This window comes from Oreochromis aureus, linkage group 8 (assembly GCF_013358895.1).
Source record: "Oreochromis aureus strain Israel breed Guangdong linkage group 8, ZZ_aureus, whole genome shotgun sequence".
NCBI lineage: Eukaryota > Metazoa > Chordata > Actinopteri > Cichliformes > Cichlidae > Oreochromis > Oreochromis aureus.
This window is the reverse complement of record NC_052949.1, coordinates 27,592,536-27,614,800: the sequence shown is the minus strand read 5'-3', so window position 1 is coordinate 27,614,800 and position 22,265 is coordinate 27,592,536. Positions and strand designations below refer to the sequence as shown.

General features: G+C 39.7%; 1 protein-coding gene across 4 annotated transcripts in view; it reads right to left on the bottom strand.

Moving 5' to 3' along the window:
- Positions 1-22,220, bottom strand: part of LOC116330616 (caskin-2-like) — a 50,636-nt gene extending 28,416 nt beyond the window's left edge. For all 4 annotated transcript variants that reach the window (XM_039616644.1, XM_039616645.1, XM_039616646.1 and 1 more), the window contains exons 1-3: positions 22,133-22,220; positions 18,847-19,302; positions 298-349 (exon numbers count right to left, since the gene is read on the bottom strand). In XM_039616644.1, coding sequence (XP_039472578.1) covers positions 298-349; positions 18,847-18,940 — 146 coding nt within the window. In that variant the 5' untranslated portion in view covers positions 18,941-19,302; positions 22,133-22,220. The remainder of the gene's footprint in view (positions 1-297; positions 350-18,846; positions 19,303-22,132) is intronic.
- Between the last annotated feature and the right edge of the window lie 45 nt (positions 22,221-22,265).

Sequence of the window (22,265 nt, the reverse complement as noted above, 5' to 3'; positions counted from 1 at the left end):
TAAGATCTTCTATAAACCTCTGGAGGAAGTCAGAATGAATCTAAGTGAATATAAAGAATCATTTTACTCCAAGCTCTAGCAAACATTATTGGAAAACAAAGAGTGAGGTAAAAGCTCTGAAGGACATTCTGTCAGTACATGCGTGTGATTCTACTGTGAGTCATTCTGTGAAGACTGAACACAATCTGCATGTCAATCAAGAAACAATGACTCTTCCATTGCATTCCACTGACTCAGCTTCATGTTCATGTCTCGCTGAGACACACATAAACACGTACATACATGCACTCCTCTTACCCATCTGAGTCTTGGTAGTTGATGTTGAGCCTTTTGGTAGAGCCCAGCAGCTCTGAAAAAAAACCAGACATGGACAAAATGACAAGAGGGTCAAAAACAGGTAATTGCTGACATATTAGATTTTTTCTATTTGTTTTTATTCAGAACCCTTTACAAATCCCTCAAACCTGTGTGTGCTCTCAAAATGTTTTTCTTTCCCCTGCACTTCTCTCTGTCATCACTCCCTTTATCAAACAACCTGACATCCCTGACAGAATGGAGAGCTTTCCTCGCCTCCCGTTGCCTCACCCTTCCCCATCTCAGCGCGTCTGACAGCCTCACAGCACCCAAATGATTCATAAACAAATCATTCAACCTTGCAGAAATATATGATTTACCCTCATTTACATCGCCATCTTATCACAGTTCCTTAAAATTGAGAGTGACAGCACAAAAAACTCGAGCATGCACAGATAAAAGATATACTTGGTGCAAATATACCAGTTCAGTCTTCCTAACTGACTACAGGTTGTTGTTGTTTTGTTCCCCACTCACCTTGGAAGAGACGGTGCTTCTTATTCCATGTCTCACTCATTCATTCAGCACTCCAAAACAGACTACATTGCATGATCTGTTGTCTTGCCACATTCCTGACTCAGGAATATGGCAAGACAACTGAATTGAACTATATTTTATGTTTTAGAGATGTAATGCACCGCAAATTGAAGAGTAGTTGCCAACAAACGGGTTTAGTGGTTATGAAATAAATACATTTTATTCAGGAACCCTTAAAAATTTTGATAAAACATCAAAGTCAGACCTTTTAGTGTGACAGAACTAAATTCATCTTATACTCTTTTCTCTAAATATCCAAATCTGGTCACATTTTACCATCATCCCAATGCTTCACTCCACCCTTAATGGCACATTTTACTTAATACCAAACTACACTCCGATAGCAAATATAATCCATCTTCAGCATCTAAAAAGAAATTTAAGTCCTCCTCACATAGTTCTATTCTTTCTCATCCTACAGCAGAGACAGGCAAAGTAAAGGCTCCACTGTCTACCAAGGACCCACACAGGAACCAGATTACCAGGCCCTCTAAATCAGCACCATTCATCTGAGTCAATTCCCTTCATTGTGTTTTCCCACACAGGTGTGGAAAATCACATGTGACTGTGTGTGTGTGTGTCTGTAGAAGTGTGCAGAAGTGTGGAAAAATTGTTGCACTTGCAGAAACATTGCCATCATCAACTCAATAGTCCACTGTTTCTACAGCTATGATTACAGTTGATCATTGCAAACTGTGACATCCACCCTGTGCTGCAACCATTTTTATTAGTGCTTGAGCCAAATAGCAGACTGCAGACGGATGAATAACAGGTTTCATAGCTTTAAAAAATGACCACATCGTTGATGAACACAGTATAGATTAGGGATGTGTGCGGTTAGTCGACAACACTATTAATCGCTGTTATCACTATTCGGTACGAGACGTACAAGTCGTTTAGTGTAATTGTTAACATTTTAATTGTGATTAATGGTTTCAAATACCTGTGTTTGAGTTTTTGACATTGTCCTATTAAAGGTTCCCAAATTTAACTCAATAGCTGAGTGTTTCTTAGTTTTAGACGAGCTGGTTAACCTCATTTTTTCTCTCATGTAGTCGACTAAGAAATTAGTTGCCAGGAACATCCCTAGAAGGATGTAGCCCACAGGTCTGAAAAGTGAACCCAAGGAAGTGTCTTAAACCTGCATATCTTTTACAACCTCAGGGGGTGACACCTATGGTTGCAAAAAGATTATCTATAATATGGTTCTACAAAGGTCTATATGAGAAAAAGCGTTTTGACTTGACCTCAAAAATTTTTTAACTTTTTGGTTCACCACTGTTACAAGGTTTCTCCATTTGTGGATAATGGCTTTTATCGTGGTTCAGTCGAGTCACAAAAAACCTAGACATGGCTTAGTAATCCTTTCTGAACTGATAGGTAACAAATGCTTGATCTTTCATCTGTTCTTGAAGGGTTTTTGGGGGGCGGGGGTAAGTGGTTTCTGGCAGAAATTACGTCTGGGTGTGGATAGTAAAACTGAACTCAGCTTTCTAAAAATGCTGGCCACTGCTACCCCTCACCCTCCTAAAAGATAGACCTATGAAGCAATGATTAAATATTATTTCTGTCTTTCTTCAATCTGTCTTTATTCATTTTCCAGTCCAAAAAAGTCACCAAGAGAAAATGATTTGGAGTTAGATTTTAAAATAATGTGATCTTGTAATTTAACTTATTTGTAAAACTTTAGTTTGTTAATGATCCTTTTTAACCTTTACGGACTTATTTGGGTCAATTTGGGTAACTTCTAGGAAACCTCAGTGAATTCAGTGGATAAATTAGAAATTTTCACTTCATGGTGAGGAAATCAGTAAGAGTGTTTGAACACTGAATCAATACAGTCACACCTAACGCTGCTCTGTACATTTTACAGCAGTTTTAGTTTAGGTGCAGGCCTGTTGTAAAGCTGATGTTGCTGAAGACACATAAAAACAAGAGTCCAAAGACACAAAAAGGCACATTGATAATTTGACAGAGGGGCTGGGCTCAGTGCCAAAGCGGGGTCTGAGATGTCCCAGCTACCAGGAAAGAACAGAGCCTTTCAGGAGTTCTAGTTACAACATGAGTTGGAATTCCTAACATAGCACGCCCACCATGAAACCCTACGTGTTAGCTGTCTATGAACTGTGGCCTCCTGAATTTCCTGCCCTAGCTCTTTATCTCTTTGCACAAAAGCAGCAAGGGCCTCCTTTTCACATAAGCATACATCCAATTAGCAGCATCTTGACTCAACGTCATTCCTAAGAGTTGGTAACAAGAGATGTAGTAATTCTCAAGTACTGTGTTTTCTTGCAGAGATGGAGAAATGATGGTGTCTGCTCTTCCCTGAAAGCTGATGTCCACAGACCAAATGAAATCATTTAACACTAACATATGAGAAGATGTTGATGTGAACACCCTCTGCCAGAATAAACAGAGCCAAAAAAACCCAACAACAACAACAACAACAAAAACCCACAGTGCTGTGTTTTGATAGCATCACCAGATGCATTAGCAGTTTGCAAAACTACTGTTGTCATGTTCCCACTGCATCTTTCTCACAACAGCTCAAGCATCCCGGACAGAAAAAAAGGGATCTCAGCTCTTTGATGTGGAGAGAATGCAGATGAAGGAAGAGTGGAGGAACAATCAGAAGAGATGAGCAGGAGGAGAAATGAGTTTCAGGTAATATGAGGGGGAAGTTTCTTTTTAGTGTATATGTATGTGTGAGGTGAAAGAAAACATGTAAATGAGTTGTTGAAAGTCTTGCTGCAAGATCAGACGAGTATATGCACGGCTGTGAAACCTCTTTATGTTGGGGAAAACTGGCTGGAAAATATAAATTAAAAAAAAAAAAAGAGAACAAAAAAAGCTGGCCTGCTTATTTTTGTCTCCTTCAACAAGACTGGAGCTGACAGTGATGTGTGTTGGTTTGGTTTTTACGGCTGCAAAACTCTGTTTAAAATGGCTTTGATCATCTACTTGCGTAAAAAAAAAAATGCATAAAGCCAAAATACACACTTGTGTTTATATCTGTCTCTATGCTGGCAAAAGATAACACGTTGATGGCAGTAACCTGAACCTTTATTAAAAAAAATTACAAAAATGCTGCAGTTCTCCTCCAGGTCCCAAGAGTGTGTCATTATACGCTACACTGTCTATGAGCTACACACATTAGCAATATAAAAGATGGAAGCAGATACCATGAAGTCATCCACTGATTTCTTAAATCCCATTTTGAAGCCTTGAGATTAGCGTTTTCACCATCACCATCTTGGCTCCATAAAACTAGACTTGAGGAAGCAGTGCGTCTGGCTGCAAAACTGCAAGCTCACTTGTGATCAAAAAATAATTATTCACTGAGCCAATGAAACACAGTATGACCAAGATTTCTAAAACAGACAATTTTGTAGTCAATATGACCCACAAGCATGTCAAATCCCATAAACTCAATAGGAAAGAGTACATATAATATTGCCAAATGGTGGCCTTCAGATAGAATACAAATTTGAGGCTTGTCCACATTGGCTTAATTCTTCTCACCCAGAAACAACATCATGTTTTATGCTGTTTATTGCCATTTTTGTACACTGTGCTAGAAAATAGCAAGTACTGCTCCCTAACTACTTAGTTTTTCTTCATTTTTCCATTTTAAGCAAGCAGCAGCAAGTACTAAGGTGCAACACTGCAATGTAATATGTCAGTTAGCCAATTACATAATTGGTAGTGTCTGTATTTTCAATATGATATCAGAAAGACAGAAAAGTCTTTTAAATGCCTTTTGACAAAAACATAGCATTAATCACAATGTTTACTTGCAAGCTAGTCTATTTGGAATGTCATTATAGTTTTCCCTCTATATCTGGAAAAAAATCCATGGACTTATCCCACAAAATATGCAAACCCAATTACACCCTTACCAACTTCTCATTTACAACAGCAGAGAAGGACACTTGATTTAGGAGTTGTGGGCTGGGACAACCGCCCCCACCATGAGTTGTGGTAAAGACCTCATCAAGGGAAACACTTATCTGAGGAGCACATCCATCTAAGTGCACTGATTACTGAGAGGGTAAATACAGTCCCTCAAACCAAACCACCAAGGGAGAGCAGAGGCTAACCCTGCTTTACTCTGGCTCCATAAAGTATGTATGTATAATGTCAAAAAAGCTGAAAAATAGCTTTATTTTTTGAGGTCGTATAACTTTAACTTGGTGGTTTTCACACAACAGTGTCAAAATATAATGCAGTACTGCAACTTTAACCACCCAAAAGTACAGTCATTCAAATAAGCTCATCTTTATACACTTGTACTTTTCATAGATGAGGAATTTGCATATTTTTACTTAGGTAAAGTTTTGAATGCAGTGCATTTCCTGATGGCGCATTTTTTCTTCTAGACTGTTCCCCTACTATTGCTGGGAAAAATACACTTACCAGTTACACACCAGAGGATCGCTGTAGTAAAATGATGCTATCAGCAAGTGGAAAAGTTGAATCTTTCTGCCATATTGTTCAAAACTCTTTCCAAAGTCATTACTAGTTTCACCTCGGATTTTACAATAATATCCTCCTTCAGGTGGACATTCCATTCAATTTGAAACTTCAAATTTGGAATTGACCAAAGTGTCACTGTGTGTCCATTTAATATGCCTCAGAGAACAGCAGCTTGTCAGGTGTAATAAGGTATAATCCTGCAAAGGCATAGCTCCACAGCCCGACATGTAATGCATATTAATGCAGCTGGCTGAGCAGAGGTATATACATCTGCCTGTACAGACAAACAAGCCCTACAGCAAGAGCACCATGAGTCTTCAAATACATAACTGAGTGGCAGCCAAATGGGGTTTCCTAGCAGACAAACACCTGCAACAGAACACCTTTTGCTTTACCCCCGGTTGTGCAGGGACACAATGTAGCACATGAGTGAATGAAAATGAGAACTGCGCGTTCAAGTGAGTTGCAGAACTTCCTAAAACTACTCATTAAAGACAGGACTGTAAACAGCACACGGCACACACCCAAGGGCATGCACATACACCAAACTTGCAAAGTGACACACTTTGGCTTCATCAATTCTTTATCAATTGCTCCAGCGCTGTATCGCTTGCTATAAGAATAAGCGCTTAAACTGGGTCTTGAGAAAAACCCTTAATATCAAAACAGCTCCAGGCTGCATTATCCAATAAATTTGCTCCATTGTTAAAAACGAAGAAAGTAATCTCCCATGGTGCTGCTGGCAACTAGGTCAGACACACTCAATATTCTCTGCCAATAAGCCAGTATGGAAATGAAGCAGATCTGTTGTGCAGCGTGCACATGAACCAGTGTAAATGTACACAGGAGACATGCGCACAGCTGTACATTTCATATTACATAACATGTCAACCTTGCACCCTAGCAACTAAACACTTTACATACCATTCAAATCATGTTTACCCAAGTCACTGTGCTGCCCCTCCTTCATTTTTCATGCATTCTTCCTACAACTATAAGACCTGAAGCTCTGTTAGACTATTTTAAAAATAACAAAAAATATTGGTGTTGGAGGAATGATTACTTCCTAGGTGTACTTTGGTAGTACTTTTGTATTCTCTAGTGAATGACCATCAACTGAGATCAGGTTTTAAGGTTGGAATTACGTCCGAATGACATCATCTTGTTTTGAACCAAACATACCCTTAGAGTGAATTTCTCATTCACTTGTGAGAAGCACGTCAGGAAACACTAGCATTACGAGTACAGTGTGTACCTATCTGCTTGGGTGGAATAGAAAAAAACCCCGTAATCAGTCCCTATGCTTTAAAAGAGGCTATAATTGTTGTGAAAATGAACCTGATAGCTATACAAATATATCCAGCACAGTACACTTTAAATGTAACCTTAAAGCAATTGATCCAATACACAGGTGATGGACAAGTGTGCTCTCAGACCTGGTCATATAACTGCTGTATGTGGTTAGGTGTCACAAATCACACTCATCCATTCACAGCAGTGATGCCAAGCAAGTTACAGTGATATAAACATGGAGTCTCCAAAAGTTGAATCTGTTCATCTGGACGTAGCGTTTTGTGGGAGAAACGTTTCGTCACTCATCCAAGTGACTTCTTCAGTCTCCATGTTTTATAAACATGGAGGCCTGAGTTATGAAAAGATGAAGGTGCACATAATAAATACTGGATTTTAGGGGGAAATTGTTCCTTGGACATGCTGAAAGGATGCCTCCCGCATCCTTTCAGCATGTCCAAGGCTTAATTTCAGCTAAGATAGGTCAGTGGACATTCTTGCTCCTTGTGCTATGGTTTGGATTCGGTTAACAACCCTATATAAGTACCATTTCATTTGCATGAAGTACCATAATTTAGCCACTATTACAGAATGCTAATACATTACACCTCTCTAAATGATCAGTCAGGATACACAAACACATCACGGCAATCACAGATTATTTTCTTTATTATCAAAGCAACAATTGCAACCAGCCTCCCATATCAATGGCGCAGCCACGACTAGAAGGATTTTACAAAGCAACATTATTTAAGTAATGTAATCTTGTTTACATAGGATAAATCTGCTTCCTAGTAAGGTTGACCTTCCGGATATGTTGCTGTGACAGCCAATCCAACAACTGTTTCAAAGTACCAAGAAGCTGGGATCACACCAACAATTTAATCCAGCTAAAACGTTAATCCACAAATGGAGAACAGATCTACCACTGTAGAGGCAAAGGAAGAGCCACATACCAGCGTTGAAACACCTCTTAATAACAAAAAACATTACGATAGATTGACGAAGGAGACATTCCTTTCTCTTTCTTTTGTCTTCGCTGAGTGGCGAGGCAGTCGTTCCCAATACTAGAGGAAATATGAGACCGGTTTACCAAAAGTTCACCAGCCTGGAAACCTTTTGTGTATTGCTTGCACAACTTGTGCTGGCTCATAACCATCAGCTCTTTGATGATGTGGAGTTGTCTAAGGAGTCTGCTATGTGCAGCTGTTTTTGCAAATCGCATTTATTTTTTAATTTTATTCTCTATATTTGGTTTATTTCATTTGTACTTAGGTTACAGCCTCGAAGGTAACTTACCTGGGTCATTTGTTGTGTATTTACTGTTATCAAGCAAAGACACAAAGTGCAGTTTGAATGACTCATCTTCCACCAGCTGTTTGCTCACTCCAGTTTCAAAATCGTGCCAGCAGCACAGCCTTGAGGCTTTTTCCAATCCAGCTGCTGAGGTGTAAAAAACAAAAATCAATTGACCATCAGCTACTATCCTCACTGACCCCTTCCACTAAGTTAACTATCAAATGATTATTGAACTTGCAGCTACAGCTACATGAAGCCCGACTCTACTACACAGATGGAAAAGCTGTAATATTTCTCATTTAGCTTAAGAAGAGAGCTCAGTTTGTCCTCCTCTGCAAATTAGCAATAAGATCCCAAACTCTTCTTTTAGGACACGAACCAGGACAGAAGCTACAACACCATGGACTTGTCTAATCAAACAAAACGTAACAGCCATGACACAAACTCCATCATCCATACTAATTAACTGGCATTTCATTTGCTTTGATATTAATCAATATATCAAATAAGTAAGCACAGAAGGCATGGGAAAAAAATACTATTTCATATGACCTGAATTCCATTTGCAAGCTTAGAGGTAACCTGGCTAAAACACAAATGTATCTCAGCTACAATGTGACGCTCACATTACTATCTGTGCTTCGAGTACCTATTTAAATATCTTTAAAATAATTATCAGCATTATTATTATTATAAAGAAGAGAATCATCTCCACATTCAGCTATAGGCAAATATAGAAACAAAGTGGGGAAAAGAGTTTTTGACAGCCACTCATAAAACATTTAAGGCACTGGAATAAAGTGATAAAGTTCTAATAATGTTACAGTTTAAGTCTCACATCGTAGAAACCTCACATCCTTCGGCATCCTTGTTGGGCTGTTGAGAAGCCAGAATTTGAAAAATGACTAAAATGAAAACCTAAAAACATCAGATCCGCTTGTTCTTTCCATGTCACAGATGCCTAACATAGACACACACTGATCTGTTCATCCAAGACACTGTTATCCTGTTATCCTGGCAGTTCTTCTTACAATGAACAGAGTACAAAGTCAGCAGCCAGCACAGGATGGGATTTTTATTTGCATTCAAATCAGCGGAAGAGACATGAAGAGTCGCAAATGATAAAATGTAAATGAATGTATTAAAAAGAAAAAAGAATGAGAAAACTGAGAGGATCAAAGCAACATGAACAGCGTCTCCTGCTGATGCTCATTAGCTACAAGATGCATTTGGAAAGTATGCTCCTCGTCCATACACGTTCCAGTAAATAAACACCGAAACACCTCCATGTCAGACAATCACATGTCCTTGTCTATACAAGCACGCAAGTAATTCCACAAAGTCAAACTACGCTGCCTACAGATACAGAATTCTTCTCTTTCATCTCATCACAGATTCATATCCAAACACAAGAAAACTGTTCCAGGGCATGTGGAGACAGCGACACCGTAGCCACAATCTGAATGCCACAATCATACACCTGCCTGACTGGCAGCTTGTTTTTTTTTTAGCAAGAAATAAATAATAGACCTGAAGATGAGTTCCAATTCCAACTATGTGTTGCCTGGAGCATGTAATAAAAGCCTAGTTGTGCTAGATTAAGTGGTGCTGTCTATTGGAACCACACACATGCTACTTAATTACTTTAGTAATTAAATAGCAATCCTAGACAGGCTATCCCATCTGTCAGGGAAGGAAAGGGGTCAGGATTAATGTGTGTAGAAGAGTAGGTGAACTCCAGAGCTCGTCACACACTACTTGGCTGCCACCCAGCTGTCTGGGTAATAAAGTAGAAGACTGATTAGCCCAGTTAGCCGGTTAGCTAATGGGCTAACTACAGCACCCTGCTGCTGTAGACTTAAAACTAATGAGTCGGGACAAAAGTTAAAGAAGTGAAATTCATTCATGTGCTACTACTGGATGAGCTATTAATACTCAAGAACACAGCACACATGTGGCAGTCTGCAAAAAGACAGATAATTGCACGCACAGACACACTTCTTCTTAGATTTGTTCAAGTCTAACAGACTTCTAATCTGACATTTAGCCAGACGGGTTATCCCTAAATCAAGGTACAGGGATGAGGGAGGTGTGTGGGGGTTGTTTTTAGAAAAGACAAGCTGAAACCAAGACTTTTATAGCTAAGCATTAGGTTTGGATTCTTCTGACTTAACTTTGGCATACTAGAGACATTTCTTGACATATATAATAGTTTGTCTATACACACAACACTTTTTTACGATACCTCTAACAGGAATTGTTACATAAAGGTTGTCTGAGCAGGTTTTTGCATAGATCTTAGTTGTAGCTATGGAAATTATTGTTCATCCTAAAATAGATCTAACTCTATAAGGGTTGTAACAATGCTAGTTTCCAACTTGATGCTGAAACCCAGGAAATACTCGATACCATTTTTAAGGAAAATTCTGACCCCATCCTTGTCATTTTTTGAAAAAGTTAAGTTTTTAATTTTCATCTAATTTAAGACTACATTTTAGAAAGATAATACTCCAGAGAACTGCAAGGGCCGGTGTCCTGCAGGTTTTAGATGTGTCCTTGATCCAAAACAGCTGATTTAAATGGCTAAATGAGCTCCTCAATATGTCTTCTCGATATGTGTTCTCCAGAGGCCTGGTAATGAACTAACCATTTTTTTGACTTATGTTTTAGGTATTTTCACACCTAATTTTTGCAGTTAAATATTGTAGTTAAATGTTAGGGTTAGGGCTGGATTGAGCTGTACATCTGTAGGTTTAACTTTGTATGTAAAATGCCAGTTTGACTGTAAACCAGCCCAGAACAAAACAGAAAACATGTCAAACTGAGATGGAACAGACATACCAACAGACCTTAAATGAGACCACAGTATTGACCCTATTTAATGAGACTATACTGTAGATGTGGTTTGCTGTGTGATGTGAAACATGTGAAATCCTAACAGTGGACAATCCCACATTTGTTTAGAAAACTAGTGTTTAGAAATTATATGGTTTTGTAGAAAGGTCATTAATCATTAATCAGTAGGAAGCCCACTATAGCGTGTGAACTTCTTTTTGTAGTATGAGCAGAATTTTTGAGCAAGCACCCAATCAGAAAGCACAATTTCTTGCAATAAGTTTCACCGTGCTTTTCCCCAGCAAAGAAACAAGTGGTCTCATTAGCAGCCATAAAAAAGACTTACAAATCTCAGTGGAGTGCACATGACTCACAAAATGTCACTGTTATTGTGTTAAAAAGTAGTTTGTGCAAAGTGGTAAACTTTCTATACTTCCACTTTCTAAAACATCAAGAATCACAACTTTCTTTAAAATGTAGTTTGTGCAGTATTGTCTGATCTTATTTAGAGTACACTGAAAAAGATTAGATCATTTTTCAATAGCTTTTCAGCAATGTAGTTCACAAACTAATTCTAAGCATACCTTGTCTTGTGCTCTAATACCCTAAATGATGCTTAAAACAGCTAATGAGTACACAATATTTTTTTTTATTTACATTTATTTCCATCTTTTGTTACATGGAATTTTTTTTTAATAAAATAAAAACTGACATGTTTTAAAGTCTTTTAGTGCTTCATCAAATTGATTCTGAACATTTAGCCCATGAAAAAGAAACGCGACTCATCAAATAAACACAGACCTCCAAAAAGTCAACCAAGCCAATCAGTCAATGTACACATTAAGGCAAACCTATTGCACCACAAATAATAATAATAAACAAATATTATTATTTTGGTCAACTCTCATCTTAGCTATGTGTTAACACGGTTAAAACTTAACAAACTTCATGTGATTTTTGAACATCAGTCTTTTTACAATGGAAGTCTTTCAACTTTAAATAACTGAAACACACACACACACAAAAAAAAACAGCAACCCCACTAACCCACAGCCACCATTATGGGTGAAGACAGGCCAGTTAGCAGCCTTGGGAGAGCTGACCGCAAACTGTTACACAATGCACAGAGAGGACCACGTCAGAGAACCTCTGTGATCATGAGCAAGTGCAAGTTTGTAAATTTTACTTTTTCTACATAGATCTTGTTGACCAAAGGCTCTTTAAACATCTTGGCTTGAGCTGAACAACAAAGTCAGAACCATCCTGTTGGACAAACTCAATTTTACCCCAAAGATTTTTTTTCCCATTATTAGGTATAAGGTCTAAATCTATATTAATGTATCTGTGACAGGTCTATACCAATATAGTCAGTATGTGGAGATTTTTGACCACATGCCTGCCAAAGAACAATCCACCCACCCTCACCTTGGTGATAAATATAGGTTCAACATTCTAGGTAAATATATAAATATATAAATATAGGTTTCACTCTAAGATATCAGTTTTAGTTAAGTGCAGCAGGTGGTATAATTTATTGCTGATATTTGGCGATTATTAGCTAAACTGGGGCTGGTCAATTAATCAAAAATGAGTCAAAAACAACCTCTAATTAACATAATCCTGCAACGTTTTTTTGGCATAACATCTGTTGGGTGAGCTATCAGTATTATTATATACGCATCTAAAGGGGCATGCAATAGCACAGTATGGTCTTTTGTCTTTGTGCTGCTGCTCTGTGCCCAACTGTAACCTTGTATTTAGTATTTATGACAAACGGGTGGGCTGGACCAAGGGTCAAGATAAAAGCAAGCATGTGTTACAACGAAAGACATTACAATCATGAAGGCCTGTGAAGAACCTCTAGTAATAATTTCCAGGGTGAGGCAAACAACACCCACATAAAAATTACTTTACGGGTCAAGCTGTGAATCTGAGTGGCTAGCCACAGCCTACAGCCTTCTGTGTATTTATATACACTTTGCTTGCAACAGCTAAGCAAAAAGAAAACGGCTGTGGTAATTCCAGCTAAATTGACTGAGCACCTAACCTGAAGTCAGCAGATGGCTAATCAAGAGAAGAAACCTCCCTTCTCAGCTCATTGTCCATCAAGACAGCCACAGTGCCATCGCTAATCCCCTTCAGGACAAGCCCTCACTGGCAGCTTTATCACGAGGTCCCTAAACTCAGCACTGAGAGAGATAACGCTGAGAGTAATGCTCATATTCAGACTTTTAACATATTTGACAAATGTTTTGAGATGAATCTTTGAATTAAAAAAAAAATGGAATCTAGTTAAACCACCGATTGCACCCACTAATAAACAGTTATAGCAGTAGCTGAGGCTGAGAGGCTGGGACACACAGCTCACAGAGGCAATAAAGCTATTATAATATCCTTAGCAGCAGATTACTGTAATTTGTTTCAAAACAGCACTGCTTTTCAGTCGCAACTTACTTAAAAGACATGACGCTTGTTTTTAGCTTCAGTGTTATTTGCACAAGGTCATTATTACCTCTTATGTGCATTGCTAACTAACTCTAAAAAGATATGTAAACAGAACAGCTTTAAAGCAGGATTCAGGTTTCAGCAAGGTCTGTGTGGAGGGCAGGATGTAACAGCATCACAATATGAAGAACTCCTCACTTAACTGTTTAGACAACTTGTGTTTAAAACGACTGGCTGAGCTTATCACTCCCTAATAGCAACGGGTGATATAGTCTCAAACTTATGAGCGATATTTCAAGAAAATTTGCAATAACAATATTTATGACGATATAGAGTGTGACTGAAGCAACTAGCAAGTAGGGCACAGCATACCACTGATTGACATATGACCTGGAAACAAATACAGGGTTACTTTGGCATCTGGAGGCTGGAATGTCCACGAGCAACTAGCTGTCAGCTTCAAAGTGATGCACGACAAGCAAATTAATTCCATTGTGGACACAGTTATACCTTAAGTTATACCTGTGTGCCCATTTTGGTGGCCAAACTCCTGAAGAATAACCAAAAGGAGAGAAGAGGAAACAGCCTCCTGCACTGTTACGAACTAAGCACATACAGTGGGATGCAAAAGTTTGGGCACCCCTGATAATTTTCACTATTTTCCTTTATAAATCATTGGTTGTTTGCATCAGCAATTTAATTTAAATATATCATACAGTAGATGAACACAATGATATTTGAGAAGTGAAATGAAGTTTATAAGATTTACAGAAAGTGTGTAATAGTTACTTAAACTAAATTAGGCAAGTGCATAAATTTGGGCACCCCAACAGAAAAATTACATCAATATTTAGTAGATCCTCCTTTTGCAGAAATTACAGCCTCTAAACGCTTCCTGTAGCTTCCAATGAGAGTCTGGATTGTGGTTGAAGGTATTTTGGACCATTCCTCTTTACAAAACATCTCTAGTTCATTCAGGTTTGATGGCTTCAGAGCATGGACAGCTCTCTTTAACTCACACCACAGATTTTCACTAATATTCAGGTCTGGGGACTGAGATGGCCGTTCCAAAACGTTGTACTTGTTCCTCTGCATGAATGCCTTAGTGGATTTTGAGCAGTGTTTCGGGTCGTTGTCTTGTTGAAAGATCCAGCCCCGGAGCAGCTTCAGCTTTGTCACTGATTCCTGGACATTGGTCTCCAGAATCTGCTGATACTGAGTGGAATCCATGTGTCCCTCAACTTAGACAAGATTCCCAGTCCCTGCACTGGCCACACAGCCCCACAGCATGATGGAACCACCACCATATTTTACTGTAGGTAGCAGGTGTTTTTCTTGGAATGCTGTGTTCTTTTTCCTCCATGCATAACACCCCTTGTTATGCCCAAATAACTCAATTTTCATTTCATCAGTCCACAGCACCTTATTCCAGAGTGAAGCTGGCTTGTCCAAATGTGCTTTAGCATACCTCGGCTCTGTTTCTACTGTGGGCGGAGAAAAGGCTTCCTCTGCATCACTCTTGCATACAGCATCTCCTTGTGTAAAGTGCGCCGAATGGTTGAACGATGCACAGTGACTCCATCTGCTGCAAGATGATGTTGTAGGTCTCTGGTGCTGGTCTGTGGGTTGACTCTGACTGTTCTCACCATACGTCGCTTCTGTCTATCCGAGATTTTTCTTGGTCTGCCACTTCGAGCCTTAACTTGAACTGAGCCTGTGGTTTTCCATTTTCTCAATATGTTCCTAACTGTGGAAACAGACAGCTTAAATCTCTGAGACAGCTTTCTGTATCCTTCCCCTAAACCATGATGGTGAACTATCTTTGTCTTCAGGTCATTTGAAAGTTGTTTTGAGACCCCATGTTGCTACTCTTCAGACAAAATTAAAAGAGGAGGGAAACTTACAATTGACCCCCTTAAATACTCTTTCTCATTATTGGATTCACCTGTGTATGTAGGTCAGGGGTCACTGAGCTCACCAAGCCAATTTGAGTTTCAATAATTAGTTCTAAAGGAATCAATAAAATGGCAACAGTGCCCAAATTAATGCACCTGCCTGATTTTGTTTAAACAATTATTGCACACTTTCTGTAAACCCAATAAACTTCATTTCACTTCTCAACTGTGTGTGTCTCCTATATGATATATTTAACTGACATTTTTTATTGTAACAACCAACGATTTATACAGGAAAATAAGGACTATTAACAAGGTTGCCCAAACGTTTGCATCCCACTGTATCTCTTCTCTGAAAAGCGGACAGTTGATCCATTCTCCCTGTTTTGTCTTTCACTGTATGTCAGGTGCTGTTGCGTTAGTTTGTGTGTCGTTAGTTTGATCTGTGCAAAGGGGAAAATAAATTACACTTGTTGCATCTTAGTTGTGGTCCATTATTTTGAAAACTGTAGCCTTTAGGTCCTTTGCTTTTAGACAAAAGTCTGACTCCAACAAGGGCGCCAGAGCTCATCACACCCACTCAACATCTGCATTTCTACCAGATGTATCACAGTGCGTTTTGGAACAATCCCATGATCAGTTCTCTGCTTTGCATCCATTTCTTTTACAAAAGCATTTTTAAGCTGCAGGGAGAAGTAAAAGTGAGGCACAGGAACAGCACAGCTCCTACTGTGTCTTACAGTCAGATCAAGGATGAAAAATAGCAGTCTAAATATAAAGTAAAAATGTCCAACTATATCTCAGAATTGTTACATTTGGTAAAAACAATAATCTCATAAGGTTAGAGGGAATTAATATGATTGTCAAAAAGATCACATTGTACCCAGTATTTACTGGGTGCAATTTAATTTTCTTCAATTATTTTATTTTTTAATGTTTCAAATGTTTAATAAGGGTGTTACGTCCCTCTGCAGCCCCTAATCATCTCAATGTGTTCAGTTGGTGCTAATTGGCCACACCTAGTCAGGTGTGGATAAAAGCATACCTGAGGCAGGCTTCCCGGGGAGCTCACTTGTCTTTGCCTTGGTGGCACCAGCCGTTTTAGCCAACCTGCTATGCCATTTTAAGATAAAACCTCTTCTCACACTCACTCTGGTATTCGTCTCCTTTTTTATGTTGCGGCTTTTGAGCCGGGTCGTAACAAAGGGAAAACAAGGAACACCATAAAACACCATAAATGATATAATAATGATAATAATCATAATGAAGACATCTAACCACCTTTGGCCAGGTTATCATAATAAAATCCAACTGTAGCCTTGCTAAGATATATTTTGCTGCTACAGACAAGTATAGAAGATGAAGAGCTGGACTTACAACAAACACTGCACCACAAAAGTCTACATTATAGCATTAATATGACGGAGAGGAATATCTATTATACTGTATTGGGTATGCAGTGTGGCAAATGGTCTAGTTCTTATATAGCGCCTTTCTACTCTATCTGAGCAATCAAAGTGCTTTACACAACTTGCCTCATTCATCCATTCGCACAAGCACTTTTCTCTATGCTCTTCCATCCAAGTGCTTTCTATCCATCATTCACAGACATTCATACTCAGATGGATGCATCAGAGAGCAACTTGGGGTTATTATCTTGCCCCCATGCAGACTGGAGCAGACAGGGATCGAACCACCAACCAGTTTGTAGGTGACCTGCTCTACCACCTTAGCTACAGCCACCCAAGCAATTGTCAAACCTTTTGAAACTTGGATTCCAGCAGAAATGACCATTTTAAAAAGGTTTATAGCAATATGTTTAAGTATTTTAGCATGAAACCTGAGTGCCTCTGATGATCCCCCAATTTTCTATCTAGCACCAATGGCAACTATCTAATCTAGTATTATCATAGGGAGTTTCAAAGCAGGTCACTAAGAATTCAGATTGATTTGTCCATATCGATAAGCAGTTGTGTAAATGTTAGATAATTCAGGTCAACATCAGAGAGCTCCCTGCTGCTCCAGGAATCTGCGTAACTGCTGTCAGACAGTGGAGGCTCTGACAAAAATGACAAACAACTCCATCACTGATATTGAATTGTGAGTCCTGATCCCAGCAAACACAATTTTCAGTCCACTGGTGCAACAGATACACACTTTGTTGAACAAATGCCAGCAATATCACACTCGTGCTTTTGTTGTCCTGATGGAAACCATAAAAGTGTGCAAATTCTCTCATCAAGTCTAGTACAGCCTGAAGTTTTACTTAGCACACAAGCAAATGAGTAATTAGAGTATTTTTTTTTTCACTACACAAAACCAGAGGATATGCTGCAAAGAATACACAACACTTATATATTTGTAAAACCTTAATATGTTCCTGACAAAAGCTGCCCCACTGTTTGCATCTTTCTGCTTTCACTCTCTGTGAACCCTCGCTCTCCCCTCCTCTCTAAATAGACTGAGCCCCATGTTCATCTCATCAATGCAGGCAACTTGAGCAACTTTGCAACTTTTCAAACCCCTTTCGCCAAAAAAACCCCATCTACTATTTTCAATCATCCCCCACGAGCACATGGTTGTTTTTAATGCCGGCAAACATCAATCGGCAGCTGAGTTGAAAGGGCACTACTTTAATTTTTCTCAGGGTGGTATTTATACACATATATATAGCATCTAAAGATGGCATCACAGAATTGAACCATATACTAAACTGTCATAGAAATTTGCAGTTAAAATAAGTTAATCACAGTTCATTTAAATACAACTGATTTCAACATTGCAGGGTAGCTCCTTTGGAATGACTGGCTAACAGTTTAGCCTACATGGGCTGCTTGTATGTAACCATTTCATACTTCATAGCAAAAACAGAAAAATGTAAATGAACAACCACAGTTTTGTATTTTGCTCCAAAGCTGCATTTTCATAACAGATGCAGCACTTGCTACAGGCCACCCTCGCTGGTCGTTTATAAAACAGCAGAGAACATTACTCATTCACTTTCCCCTGCCGCATTGCCTCAGCCAGTCTAACAGTCGCTGGTTTTTCATGAACAGAAATACACACCAGCACAAAGACAGACAATATCACTTTTAATATTCTCTACAAAGCAACGCTCACTGCCTGTGTAGTGTGGAAAGTGTATAACAGGCTTTTTCCTGACAGCCACAGCTTTGTTCCCAGAGCTCGTCACTGAACAGCCAGCCATCCTGATGAAAGCCCAGAGCAGATAACACCATGAACAGAGGCAGCTTCAGCTTCACAGCCCGTTTGGCCTCAACTTTCCCCAGACGTGGATAAGGGAGAACCCTGTCATTTGAAACAATGCTTGCTTGTCGGCCAATTCAAATCTAAGCAGATAAGACTCAAAGAAAGCCCCATAAACCCCACAAAGCAAGAGGCAGGAGCTGCTGGGGTCTGCATTTAGGAGATTAGCTCGTGTTGTGCCGCAGTTTGAATCCACTTAGTTTCAAATTGTCCCCAAACTAAATGCCGGAGGGAGGGCCATGCTTTGTGGTCTGCTGCTGAACTTGATCTTGTGATTATCACAAAGAGACTCCACTTGCTTTAGTAAGCAACAACACTGATGGCAGGAACTCTGCCATTGCTATCTCAGTTGGATTTCACAGTGTAAACAATATATATTCCCAGACCGTGAGCAAAGAACAAACACAATAGTCATACAAAAGCAATCCCCCACCCTTCCCATACTTACTGCTTTTGTTGCACTTGACTTTAGAGAGAAGCTTGTGAGCCAGCAGGAGATCTCCACTCTTCACGGCCACCAGCAGATCCTGTTCTTTTCCCATGATTACAGAACTAACCACAGACACACAAACTGATCGCAGGCAACCGCCAAGGCTTTTTTTCTTGTCTTTTCAGCTACAGGTAGCTGCTAAATCCCAGCAATGAGGTGAGGCTGGTGAACACAGGGCTGAGAAGCATCTAGAGGGAACAGCGCATCAGGTGAGGTGGTCGAGGACGTCTTCTTCCTCTTGTCACTAATGTTTATTTCCATTTTCTCTGATCACTGTTTGGCTTCCTGATGATGACCTTGATTTGAAGTTACAGTAAGCTCTGTATCAGTTTTACTTGCTCGCAGGACTGAGCGTAATGTTCACAGTCTCTTTTAGACAAACTGGAAGCAGCTGGAACCCAACCTGCCATGACACTGCCAAGTAGAAGGAGTAGGAAAGAAAGAGCAGAATGAAATCACTTTGAGTTCACGGTAACTTTTAAAAAAATACAGCCAGTGAAAAGAGCATTACCACACAGACCAAAAAATGCACCGTTTCATATTAAAAACAGTCAATTATCAACAGCTTTCTGACATTGTTCTGTAGAAACCATCAGGAGTTGGGCCTATTCCCCCACCCAGTGACACTGAACCACTGAAGAAGAGGATGAGCAGACTCTTATCATGGATGTTTTATAACACAGATGTTTACGGTAGTGTCACAGAGTATGCATTACATCTAAACAGACTCTCAAAGTCAAGCAGTGTCTTGACAAGAGTTATATCCATGCATTTGTTTGCCACCTATTATCTATTTCCAGGTTGTAGATGCAGCATTCTGAGCAGAGGAGCCCAGACTTCTCTCTCCCCAGGTACCTGCTCCAGCTTCTATGGGGCCACGCTAGTTAAGAGACATAATCTTTTTCAGTCTGACCAGGTCTACTCAGGGTCTCCTCCTAGCTCAACATGCCTGAAACACCTTACCAAGCAAGGAGCCTAGGTCATGGGAAGGCTTGCTGTAGCTGGAGGCTGCTGTAGGTTTGTTACAGGCTTGTTGGAGATGTAGGTTATTGTAGGTGGAGGGCTTGGCAAACCTTCTAGTAGGTGATGGACTCCACAGTAAACCGATCCAAGGTAAGGTGATGCATAGGAATCTTTTGAGTCATGCTTAAAGTTTTGCCTTTCATTACACGCGCAAATTAGGTCACACTGGAAAACCACAGATATTCACCCCAAACAGCCGGTAATACAAGGATGAGTAGAACAGATAGCTGGAAACGGGTTAAAGCAACATATTTTCCCAATTTAGCATGAGAACCTACCAACACTTACTTTTCTCCAAGCCCTTTCCTCTCCTGTCTATACAGAAATTCTGATCTGAACGATACAATCCGAGCTGCCCTCAAACAGCATCAGTAATATTGTCCTCCTTTTCCAACTGCTCATCACATCAAGAGAGAATTCATGGTCATGGGAAATCTAGCTGATGGATTTTTTTTCCCCTTAGTTGAAATATTTGACTTATGTGAAAATGGATTTACCTCTTTGAAGACTATAAAGTCCAGTGATGTGGCACAACAGATAAACATCAACGAAGACTAAAAAAAAGCGCTAAAAATGCTTAGCTTATACAGGTGCATTGTGGTAAGTTAGTAAGTATTTTGTGAAACCTAATAAACAATGGCACCATTATTTGATATCCTTTAATATAAAACAATTATCAAGCTCTAATTGAAGAGGTTGTCTAATTCAACAGGCAAATAAAATGCAATCCCTTCCAAGCAATCAATAAGCCAGTCAGGAATAAGCAAGTGACTTAAACTTGACCCAGCATTTGTTTGTTTTCTTTGATGCAGGAAGCCAGGTCCCTCTGGAGTGTGCAACTAATCTCCAACTCTTCCCGTGCAGCAACATGGTCTCCGTTCACTGATAACATCCCCCTGACCTTTAAGAGGAAGCATCTTTTCAGTGAAGCAATGCCAGGCATTCTGCCAGCTTACGTTATTGGGAGAAAAAGTTGTGTTTTTCTCTCTGAGAAGAACCAGCCGGCAGAGCCACTTCAGAACCAATTTGTTCAAAATCACAGATGTGTGGGTTAGCAAGTGCATTTTGTGTACTAGGGGGACACAAAATGACCATACAATTGATCTCAGGGAAACTTAGAGACAGCCTCCCTGGGTTTCCAAACTTACCACTGAGGCAGATTAAACAGGGTTTTTCACAGTCAAACAGTGTCCAATTAGATTCTGTCTGTATGCAAAACAAAACAGTCTGAGTCCAGAGGAAGCTGTCTTGGATGAAATAGTGCTCTGCCGGCACGATCTCCACATAGTTCAGCTATTCTGCTGCAGACTTCTAGGTGATGATGCAGCAGGGTAGCCTAGCAATAGATGCCAATGCATGTTTTGTACTGACACATGGTTTAAAACTAGCCAGGCTCCTCTACAGGCAGTAAACAACTGCACAGCCCATCACTAACATGAGCAATGCACAATGTAAACGAGGAAGCCAAAATTGGCATGATAGCCTAAAGTGGATAGAGAGCTTACTTCAGTAGGGTTACACCGTAGGTGATCGTGGATGACCAAAGTGATAAGTGACAAATCCTTGAGTTGCACTACACTGTAAGAGAAATTCTTCAGTCTAATTTTCTCTAGTCTGAAAATGTTGACTTTTCAGACTAGATGTATATGTTGTAGACCTAATTTTCTCTGCAATATTCAGCTCAATAGCAAGCAGACCAAACCTCTATTGTTCACTGGGACAATTTCATTTGACATCCCACTGCAGCAAACGGACAAATGCAATATACAAAAAATTGAGAACTTTATGAAATCCAAACATCGGCAATAGCATCATATGAACATCACAAGTCCATAACACCTCTTCCACCACCGTGAAGCACAGATGGGTGGAAAAAGCCCTGAAAGTTGGTGATTTATGAAAACAAGGTCCTTGCCTACCAGGGAAATTTACTGGAAAACGCCAATAGCTCGTTCAAAGTTATCGTACATGTTCAGCTATTTGCCTGTAAGTGAAAAAAACGGGATCATGCGACTTGTGGACGCATTTTATTGGGACTGCCGTCTGCTCTCATCGTTCAAATCTAGTTCGCCAAGTTACCAATCTCAACTATCAAGGTGTCCCAGCTACCGTCCTTCCTACTATAATCCTGTCGTATTTCTATTAACCGAGTCCGTCTCTTTTTAGTCTGCTTTAGTCTGTTCACAATGAACAGGTTTAAAGAAGGAAAAAAGGTTCTCACCTGCTGAACTACGGTGCTGTAATAAGATAGCTTACAACCGAGCAAGAAGAGCGCTCAGGGTAGCGCAAGACGGACTTACACCGTCAAGAGACCCGCGAACATTGACACAACTTCTGGTAGAAACTTTCAAAGT